Genomic DNA, 10,511 nt, shown 5'->3' with positions numbered 1-10,511 from the left:
CGTCTAGAGATTTTCGCATCGGAAACTTAAACCGTCAATCACAGCTTTCCCGAGTATTTTTTTCATACACGGAAGTGTTGAATATTGCTCATTCGTGAGTGATGGTGACTATACGGGCTTCAGTAATATAAGGTGTGCTTTCGGTCGAGTTAAAAACTAATCACTTTTTGTTTATCAAAAGGGCGAATGTGGGAGAGTGAGGAAAGTTTACACGTTTATACATTGGTCGAGTGCTTGAAATGATGAGATGTAGAAGGACTTTAAGATACTGTTTTTAATTCATTCAACAATACAGTGCTTGTCTATTCATGTATTAGGAAGGTCTGGATCTGAAATAAGATGCGACATATCTGGTATTGTGCGGTTGGAGTCGCATTCTTTTTGATCCTCTGTTGCTGTCAGGCGAAACCAAACGGTAAGTTTATTTTACTGTACGCTTTAAATGCGCAAACAAAATATCAGCCAAGGTACCAATAATCTAACTATAAAACTATTAATATAAACTATAAACAGATACTTAGTTTGCTTTTATGTGACCTTTTTGTAACTGTTACGCCACTTAAGCAACTAAGTTTTGTTATTTTTAAAACTTTTGTGTTTGATTTTTAGTAAAAGCCTAAAATTCATCGTTGTGTTTATGTGACATAATTATAAATTAAGTACCGAGTTAACTGATACGTTCTATTGCTACTTTTATACTTAAAAACAAGCTCACTGATATCCAACATTATCTAGTTAGTCTTATTTCCAGGTTGCTACACAGACAATGCAAGCAGTGAAAGACAGTGTGTTGATATTATCTGATGATCTGGTGGATGCAAACACTGCACACGATAATCAGAAAAAAATAATAGAATTCTTATGTGACAGTCAGCCTCACCCACACTGTAGAAGCGAGGCGCATCCGGGAGATTATGATCACTGTAGAAGTTCAGGCCTTATCTTGAACCAACATACCCCGGCATAATGCTTTATAGGATGGTCACGTTTCATCGTTGCAATAACAGCACAATACGCTTTGGGATTCTGATGAGTTTAGCATGGTCGAACTAATGTACTTTGCTACCATCTCTCTCACTGCTACCAATCTTCGGTGGAGTACTTTGCTCGAGTCTGATGGCGCACTACTAAGTGACGCTCTGCATTGAGTGTCTGGATTTCCCATACCAACGATCTGTTTCAGTAGGCATGCTGTGAATCCTGCTTCGCCCAAAAGCTGATCTTTTTCTAAGGTTGCCTACACAAAGGTCCGAATACTTACTTCAATATGGGATTCTGTCTTAGCGCTACGCAGAATAGCGGCAACTCATATTTGAAAACATATTAAAGAATTTAAATAAGTTGAGCAACGTAACTATTTGGGCAGGTCACAATTGAAAGATGGAGTTAAGAGGAAGTGCACTATCCTACTACATTGGTTTATTAGTTGCTTTAAGTCTTCACTAACGGAAATGCACTTTTTCGCACCTGCCCGAGTCAATCTCAATCGCCTTCGAATCGGCGTTTGTATTTTCCGCTCCACAAAGTGCAGATGGATGTGGTGTAGAACAGAGGACCACATGATAACATCCTGCCCCAGTAAACACCAATCAAATGGATCTCGGAATCTGGCAGCAAAACAACGGAGGTTTGCTCACCGTGTTGCCTGACATATGTCCAGCCGGTAACGGGTCAAGCCTATTAGATTTCTTAAGTTTTGTCACGAAACAGAGTCCGTCCAGTTTTAACACAGGCGTTTATTACATACTGATGTTTTAACGAGACAAGTAACACTCGAAAATTGTTAGCTTTTAAGTAATGTTGCCAACCATATTTTAAAAGAAGTAGTTAAACAATTCAGGAAACAGTCAAGGATCGAGTAACATCTGACATGTTCAGACTTGCTTTTGCGATTGTTTATTAAATGCTCATAAACAACGATTGATATACCAAACTTCATTACACCTGAACACACAATTGAGCAGTCAGCACTTTTTTTTATCGGAAACCATGAACGCACAGCACATAAAGGGCTATTAAGTCGTAAAGTAGAAGAAACACTATATTTTTAGCTTCAATAAAGATTTAACACTCACCAACACAATGCTTGCGCTAGATCACACCTAATTAAACGAGTCGGTAAACAGTGAAAGTCAATGTGAAAATCGTTAAAGATCAAACCACTTTCGTTTCTTAAGGTGAAACAGTTCGGTGTTTAAGGTCGCAATAGCTTCGCTTAATCTTTCCTAATTGTATAATTTGCTCTTTTCTGGCAGTATACTAAGTACTGATGTAATGGTAAATTAAAATATGCACTGTTAACTTGGATACAAAGCGTTTTACTGTAAGATAAATGTGACACCAGATGTGTCAAAAAAACATTTTTTCACCCAGAATGTTTAATGCGATTCAGAGGCCTAATTTGAAGTTAATAACAATTTCCAGTTTTGTCATAGAGTTGCCATATGAGAATATTGTTGAGATGTTGAAGCTTTCTTAGCCTCTTCTGTGAAATATCACTTAATTAACCAGCCTTGAAGTAGTTTATCTTCGACAGAAAGTTTGTCACAGCGGTAATCACTTTGTTGAAGTTAGACAACGTAGAAGTTATACGATGATGATGCACGGATTTATGATACTTGTGTTCATGTTGCTTGTTCAATTACCATCAGCTCAACCAAATAGTAAGTTGTACTTTTCCCTAATACAGTGTCATGAATCTTTTTTCCTAGCCGTTCGGATAACTTAAAAAACGTGCGAGGACCCAGAGTTGTAAAGGAGCCTGAAAATCCGGTCCGAAACCGAGTCGTTTCGGAAAAGCACGGCCCGAAAGTTTGATTGACAGGCCTATACAATCAAGCCTCATGAAAGATCAAAACAACATACACAATAAACTATCATAGACAATTGGTCACGACGCAACTAGCTACTTAGCTAGTTAAATTTACACAAAATAATGATGGCACAGAGGGTAAAGTCAGGCCCGTATGTTAGGGAAAGACAAAAAAAAAACAAATTACAACGATCTGCAGGAAAAAAACTCACGTTTATAACATATAGCAATTAACACGTTTATAGCATATAGAAATTAACTTTGCAACCATTGATGTCTAATACACTTTAACAACATTTATCGGAACAATTCAAACACTGTTGGGGCGATTAAAATGACGATGAGTGGGGCTGCAGTTTTTGACCGCGAACCTTTATAAGTCACACAAATACAATGCTATAAACTTGTTTTCAGGCTGCAACAAGACCATGCAAGCAGTAAACAACAATATATTGATATTACCTGACGATCTTTTTGATGCAAACACTGCACAGAAGAAATGTTTTTTGCTTGGTGGAAATCTTGCAATGACTGATGACCCACAGATCAATACAACTCTCACTCAACTCATGACAGACAAATACACAACAGGTGTGAGTTGATGCAAGAGAATAACCTCAGCAACATTTACTATCCACATGTTACAACATCAATTTTGAAATCATGAAATATATTGTAGATCAGTGTTGGAAACGTGATCGTCAGTTTTTGTAGTCAACGTGGACGTTTCTGAAAAAATAATCTCATCTAAATAATGTAATCATGAATTGTTTTAGATTTACAGCGAATCTATATCTTGTACCAAAGGAATAAAATTGATCACTACAAATACTCATATAATACGACTGAAGTGGGTTGGAAAAGCACAAAATCTCTCGGACATCTGTGGTATTTTGACTGATATAAGCGGTAACAGCTTTTAACTGATTCAAATTCGTAACCATGAAACAGTCGTTTTGTCCAACAGCAATCCTGAAAACATGGGTCAACCAATTTACTTCTGCAATTATGTAACAGGCACGAATTCGGAGAGGTGGTTTGTAACCATCGGAAGCTATTGTGGAGGTCCAGGTTTAGGCTCTACGTTTCTTAGTAACATTTTTAAGTTTAAACAAGCACACAAATTACAGAAACATTCAGGTCTATAAAAGCACCGAAACAACATAATAAACCATAAATTTCCACACGACAGATATCATCTGTTTAATTAAATCATGTATATTTTAATTTTTTTCGTTGTTCATCATTCAGTTTTTACTTATACGTGTTATAATTTTCCTTAATTATAATTTTTATTAGCTAAGTTAAAAACAAATATTTTTACAAAGGATCAGGATGGAAATTTCGGTATTCCTTGTTTTCGGAAAACAACACAAGCAAACGTCAGAAACAAATGTTTAACTATAGAAGCGGAGGAATGATAGACATTACAAGCAAGTTGCGAGGTGTCAATGAATCGTTTGATAGATTCGATGTATATGAAGGATCGTTCCTGGCACCAGGTGAGTGTTTGGTCTTACAAACAACAAACGACAAGGTTGCATCAATAGTGTTTGCAGCTGTGTTTTAGATAATAACGTTTTCATTGGAGCTCGTTACAACACTTCGTTGCATGGTTGGTATTGGAGCGACGGATCTCAAGCAAACTTTCCCGTTTCCAACGTTACAACTTGCCAACAGGGAGCGTTGCATTATGGGATCGAATGGGAGCAGTCAAGCATGAACTGCAGTGGTGAAGTGGCTTACTACGCTTGCCAAGTACGATGTGAGTAATTAAATTTACAATACTTTTTTCCCTATTGGACTCTTACCCATATAATTTATTTTTTGTCAATGCTACTGTGGAGAAAATCATATGCAATGCTTCAACTGTGGTGGTCAGTTGGACTGGACTAGATCAGATCATCGAAGTCAATAATCTATTAGCAGAGGTAACACATAATTATACCACCAAGCCGAGCGTTTGGTGTTCTGCGGCGAAGTTTCCAACATTAAGATGCTTCGGCAATTGCGGTTGCTAAAAATCTTTCCTAGAAAGTTAGGTGCATGACCCTGCAATAAACACATAGTTAGCGCTGTGAGCACTGGAGGGTGTTTCGCCTGTCTCGGTATTGGCTTTATTGATAGCAAAGCAGCATGGTGGCAGGAACTTGGCCGAATGGCCTGGCGCGCCTGACCCATATACAGATATATAAAAAAATCCTGACCTGAATTCGTCCCCGGGAGTGTCCTGAGTTCGAACCCCGTGAAGTTGAAAAAAAAATGCAAAGCAGCATGGTGGTTTAATTTCATATTTGTCGCTTCAGTACCGAGTAAATCTATTAAATTGAGACTAAAGTCCAGCATGCAAGTTCTGCGGAAAAGGTTTGGCACAAGATGCTTCGACAATATGTGACATGTGAAGTGGCTACACCAATAGTTTTAATACCTTTTTAGGGTAGTTTTTGACAAATGTCGTTTTTAGGTTGAAATTTATGTTTCGAAACTGAACGAAAGAATCTTGGCACCATATTTAGATCTGTCGACAACGATTGGAAACTTAAATTTCGCAACAGAATATAGTTTTGAGGTAACGTGTGTTTTATTGACAATAACGTTTTTTTATTTGCAATTGGTCAAGTTTGATTTAGTTGTCACATCGATGGCTGATTAAGTGTTGTTTTTGAGCTGCAACGTACTATTGTAATTTACTAAAAGATGGGAATATAACTGATACGAAAATAGTTTTAAAATGATTTGATCAAATTAGGTTTGGAAAACATAAAACACTTGCATGGGAAGTCGATTAATTTTATCACACAAAATTCACCAACAGATCACTACAATGCTTACCGGATGCCTAAACGCTAACGTCTCAACATCCAAATCAGTGACAACTTTTGGAAATCCCCCATCGAGTTGCTATCCTCCACGTAAGCGAACAAGCTAGAAGTGGAATTTGAATTTAAATTCTTAACAACTATTATTGCAGTAAATGCGACTGCAGAGACATTTCCATGCACGCTTCATCGGTGCTTGTCAGTTGGACTGGACTTGATCAATTCATCTACGAAAATGATCCAATTGCACAGGTTTAAATCAAGTTTGCGTTAGTTAAACGACCATTCATAACGAAACTTCATGCAGGTCGAGATGAAAATTGAAGGTTTAAACGAAACAATCTCTGTTCTGTATTTTGACGATTCCATTATATTAGAAGATCTTATTCACTCGACGTTCTATGAAATTCGGGTAAACAAATATTTTTTCGTGAGGTAATTGTTCAAGAATAACATGCGGGGCACTGTGTGAATAAAAATCTACACTTTTTAAACATGACATTTTTTTACTTAAATTCTGTTTTTTAGGTCACAGCAATTGTCACTGGTTCAATCAACACAAACATCACATCCAATTTGACAGTAACAACTCCGGGTAACCCCCCTCAAAGCTGCTATCCAAAAGGTAAAAAGATATATTTTTGTTTTTCAGAACAGGCATTGTGGAAAACGATAGCAATAATAATTGTGAGAACTAGACTAAAATGTTTTATCAACCATGCACTAACATTAGACTTTCATATTTTTGTAACGGCCTGTGAGCGCCCCTCGGTACTAAGCGCAGAACGTCACAAGAGGGGGCATTAAAACGTTTCTCCTAAAGGCTTTAAACAAACTCTACTGTTGCAAATCTTGTTTGAGCGAGCAGGTTAAAATGTCCAAAAGGAGACGGTTTCGACATAAAAGCGCAAGAACACTGCATGAACGAATGCAACTCAGTCACCCTGACTAACTTAACTTCACGTGCATGGCAAATATTGCATAAGCGAACTTAGCGGCATGGCATATAGGGTCAACTTAGGAGACACGACCGATACAACCGACGTAGCACCTCGCTACACGGAAGTCAGGAACAAAAAGAACTTAACCAAGATGCGTTGTTATTGTTACGTCAACGCAAAAGACATGTAATCAGAAAAAACGGGAATTAATTAAAATCACTAATTACTGGCAAATAAGATGTAACATTTTTATGCTAGTAAACACTACTACAGAGACATTTCCATGCAACGTTTCACTGGTGCTTGTCAGTTGGACTGGACTTATTCAATTCATTAACGACAACAATCTGAGGGCGCAGGTTGAGATTCAAGTTAATGGTTTGAGTCAAACAATCTCTGTTCCTTATTTAGAAAATTCTGCGATAATAGAAGATCTTATTCACTCAACATTCTATAAAATTCAGGTGAAAAGTGTTTTGTTTTTCGTCGCAGTTAAAATCTGTTGCACGACATGCTCTGTTTTGCGCCGTGATTTCCATCAGCAAACAACGTCACAAATTGATGTATTTTAGGTCACAGTCATATTTTGTATATTCCAGGTCACAGTGATAGTCACTGGTTCAATCAACACAAACATCACATCCAATCTCACAGTAACAACTCCGGGTAATCCCCCTACAAGATGTTTTCGTACAATTAATGTTGGAATGATTGCAGGTCTGGTGATCGGGCTGTTGCTTCTGGTGCTTGTCATTGGTTGGCTGGTGGATATGTTTACACGAAGACAGAGGTACAAAGTTTACAAATACAAAGTTTTACTGTTGTAATAAAATTATATTTTGGAAGTCTGGTTTTTAGTTGATAAGGCTTAATTGTAAACAGACCTGAAAAGTAATGCAGTGTATTAATACGTTACATGCAGCAATGCAGAAAACACATTTTGAGCAGCATTTGTGATATTTTTCAGGAAAAATCTGAATAAGCGAACTCAAAAGCAAACAACACAAGCCCAGCTTCCACATAAAGGGTCTGAATGTAGGGAAATTTTCTCCGAGTAAAAATGTAGTGTATAAATCGAAGACGAATACGAAACAGTTATAAAGTTAGAACAGACGGATCCAAACCCCACATATGAAATAATTATGTAATTTTGTTACTTCAAACTCGGTTTGACACCATTGTCATTTGACTTTTTATGCTGTCTGTCTTGTTTAGTTCACATCCTTCGTTTGTTTCCTTTCAACTGAATTTTTGGAAACGTTCGAACCGCAAACATTATTCGTATCTTTTGCATGAAAACACTTTCAGATATTGACCCTGCTACGTCGTCTTTCATGTTGTGAAGCTGATAATGCGTGCCTTGGAGATCGTGAAGATGCTCGCTGATTGTTTGCAAAAAAAATCAATAAACAACACAAAAGAGCGAGACCACTTTAAAGACAAGATTTATTGCAACCGAACAGCAACAAAACAATGTTTCTAGAGTGAAACATCTTTAAACAAAACTAAGATCTTGTAAAAAAAACATACGATTCACCAACTGCTATTGTCTACATGATTTTGCGTTTGGATTCAGATTAAGCTAGTTGCTGAGTACCCGGACTTTATATCATCAGACTGTTTTGGGAAACAAGTTTTAAAAGTTAGACTAGACCAGGGGCGTCCAACCCGTGGCCCGCGGGCAACATGTGGCCCGCAGGAAGGTTCTGAGTGGCCCGCGTGGTATTTTTTGAAATGACAACTTAATCGCCTACGTAATTTATTGCAAACTTTCATTCCGAAAAATTGACATTTTAATTGTTGTTTGCCTTATTTCTTTGTTAATAGAGTAGTATTAAACAACTGTTCAAGTTACTTTTGTTGCGTCACAATGCACATTGTTACGCATCACAATTTGTACATTGTTCCGTCACAATCCGACTTGTGCTTAAAGAGTCAGTCAGTAGCCTAATGTTTCTTGGTTCATTGAAATAGCCTACATCTGGTATCAGAGACTCGCGCAAAACGCATTTAGCAGTAAAACATCTTCCGCTCTCTGCAGTGATATAAATTATGCCAAACAGGAAATAAAAAGCAAGTAACGCCAACAGAACTTTCCAAGAAAGGTTGACAAGTGATCCCCTGTAAGATCAGTAATTTCAGTCATATGGAAAAATCGCTCTGCATTTCTCCATCGTCCATCTCACCGAGTATTGCCAAATTTGTCAGAGAAAAACAGTGCCAAACTTCACACTGAAATGTCGACGTGTGGGAAAAACTTTGTTGACTTTACTATATCTTGGTGTTTTTATTGTTCTTATAACTGTAAACGAGGATAATTCACATTTCTAAGGTTAGAATTTCCGTGGAGGATTTTAATAAGAAATTATAAGACAGCTATTTCTAAGATTCCAAATTGGCAGTAACACTCAAGTGGCCCGCGCAATCATTCGTAAACAGCGTGTGGCCCTTTGACCAAAAAGGTTGGACACCCCTGGACTAGACAAAACGTAAGAGCTACTGAAACAACTGAAGCAAGCGAGATATTGTAACAAGTTTGTTCGTGTAACCTAGATCAGATAAAACAACAATCTTTTAACCATAAATTTGAGTTTACAAATTGCGAATTTAAACGCTTACTTAGTTTGTTGCTTCACACATTGCACTAAATGTTTAAATGAATACCCTACATACGTTGCTTGATTGAAATTCTAATATCCGTTATAAATTAAGAATTCGGTTGTAACAATTGTTTGTCCGTCGATGCCAAGTGCTAGTTTGTTTTCGTTGCTGCTTGTTTTGTTTTGGTATTTCCATAATGCAAGATTTAGTTTTTTTTTTTCACAAGATTCGAACCCAGGACACTCCCGAATCCCGATGTGTTTTTTATCACTGTACATGGGCCAGGCGCGCCCGGCCATTCGGCCAAGTTTGTTTACAATAAAATACAGACAGATTTAAAATGCGCAGATTGAGGATGGTAAAAAACTGAAGGTGTAGGGCCTGTTGCAACGAAAGCGGAACTGTGTTGAACATTGCGTTTAAATTTGTAGTTTTATGAATTTTTCATCACAGTAAAAAATCCTGCTCCAGGCGAAGTAGAATTTTCATGCTGTGATGCGTTACAAATTTTAAGCTGCCAAAAATGTAAAACATACCAATGCATTATTTTACGTCGTAGTAAAACAAATCGGTAAACAGTTAAGGATAAAGTAACATCTGAAGTGTTTCGAATTTTCGATTGCTCATTGAATGCTCATGAATAACGGTTAAAATCCAAACATCATTACACCTGAAGGTAACTTACATTTGAGCATTCAGCACTCTTTCAGACGAAAACATAAACGCACAGCACATAATGAACTATTAACTCGTAAAGTACAAGAAATACGTAGATCAATACACATAATTAAACGAGTCGGTAAACAGTCAACGTCAATGTGATTATCGTTAAAGATCCAACCACTTTCGTTTTTACAGGTGCAACAGTTCGGTGTTTCATGTCACAAAGGCTTCGCAGAATCTTTCCCAATGGTATCTTTTGGAAATGTAATGGTGAAATGAAATATGTAAAATTATTTTGTGTTTTGAATTGCTTTAGCGTTGTGATGGTAGTAAACATTTCAAGCAGCCGTTTGATTTGACAAACACCAGATGTATCAAAAAACAAGAAAGGCTAAATAACTTTCGTTTTACTTGAATCTGTGGGCCGTTCTAGAGTTAATCGTAATTTTCAACTCAGTGTTGCCATGTGAGAATAAAGTGGAAATGCTGCAGCTTCATTTGTTGTTTCAGTGACTAAAAGCACTTATTAAACTAGCCTTGGGGTAGTTTTATTTCGACAGGAGGTTCAAGAATCAAGAACTTGTATACTTGTGTACTTGTGTACTAGTGTACTCGTGTACTCGTGTACTCGTGTACTCGTGTACTCGTGTACTCGTGTACTCGTGTACTCGTGTA

At 37.3% G+C, this 10,511-nt stretch overlaps 2 protein-coding genes across 5 annotated transcripts; both read left to right on the top strand.

The window, feature by feature from the left end:
• Window positions 1-6: 6 nt before the first annotated feature.
• LOC145236941 (uncharacterized) lies at window positions 7-4,450 on the top strand. Its single transcript, XM_080099694.1, has 7 exons — window positions 7-415; window positions 752-2,663; window positions 3,227-3,403; window positions 3,589-3,700; window positions 3,780-3,883; window positions 4,141-4,314; window positions 4,372-4,450. The coding sequence occupies exons 2-7, from the start codon at window positions 2,594-2,596 to the stop codon at window positions 4,380-4,382; spliced, it is 648 nt and encodes a 215-aa protein (XP_079955820.1). The 5' UTR covers window positions 7-415; window positions 752-2,593; the 3' UTR covers window positions 4,383-4,450.
• Window positions 4,451-4,589: 139 nt separating this feature from the next.
• LOC145236894 (uncharacterized) lies at window positions 4,590-10,298 on the top strand. 4 transcript variants are annotated; one of them, XM_080099693.1, is made up of 10 exons: window positions 4,590-4,743; window positions 5,277-5,381; window positions 5,628-5,724; window positions 5,784-5,883; window positions 5,939-6,043; window positions 6,160-6,256; window positions 6,984-7,036; window positions 7,172-7,362; window positions 7,540-7,607; window positions 7,881-10,298. In XM_080099693.1, the coding sequence occupies exons 4-10, from the start codon at window positions 5,809-5,811 to the stop codon at window positions 7,913-7,915; spliced, it is 624 nt and encodes a 207-aa protein (XP_079955819.1). In that variant the 5' UTR covers window positions 4,590-4,743; window positions 5,277-5,381; window positions 5,628-5,724; window positions 5,784-5,808; the 3' UTR covers window positions 7,916-10,298. The 4 variants fall into 4 exon arrangements, with proteins under 4 accessions (XP_079955819.1, XP_079955816.1, XP_079955817.1 ...); XM_080099690.1 differs by having other exon boundaries at window positions 6,831-7,036; window positions 7,881-10,296; XM_080099691.1 differs by having other exon boundaries at window positions 6,831-7,036; window positions 7,540-7,599; window positions 7,881-7,933.
• Window positions 10,299-10,511: the final 213 nt, after the last annotated feature.

The sequence above is a fragment of the Phallusia mammillata genome, chromosome 1 (assembly GCF_965637545.1).
Source record: "Phallusia mammillata chromosome 1, kaPhaMamm4.hap1.1, whole genome shotgun sequence".
NCBI classification, from domain to species: domain Eukaryota; kingdom Metazoa; phylum Chordata; class Ascidiacea; order Phlebobranchia; family Ascidiidae; genus Phallusia; species Phallusia mammillata.
The sequence above is the reverse complement of the archived record's forward strand: the minus strand, read 5'-3'. Positions and strand labels throughout refer to the sequence as shown.

Coding starts and splice junctions, on each gene's coding strand:
- LOC145236941 (XM_080099694.1), top strand. CDS start 2,594: ATGATGATGCACGGATTTATGATACTTGTGTTCATGTTGCTTGTTCAA. Junction 3,701..3,779: donor AAATCTCTCGGACATCTGTG/GTATTTTGACTG, acceptor TTTGTCCAACAG/CAATCCTGAAAACATGGGTC. Junction 3,884..4,140: donor AAGCTATTGTGGAGGTCCAG/GTTTAGGCTCTA, acceptor ATTTTTACAAAG/GATCAGGATGGAAATTTCGG.
- LOC145236894 (XM_080099690.1), top strand. CDS start 5,809: ATGCACGCTTCATCGGTGCTTGTCAGTTGGACTGGACTTGATCAATTC. Junction 6,257..6,830: donor TCAAAGCTGCTATCCAAAAG/GTAAAAAGATAT, acceptor TTTTTATGCTAG/TAAACACTACTACAGAGACA. Junction 7,363..7,539: donor ATGTTTACACGAAGACAGAG/GTACAAAGTTTA, acceptor GATATTTTTCAG/GAAAAATCTGAATAAGCGAA.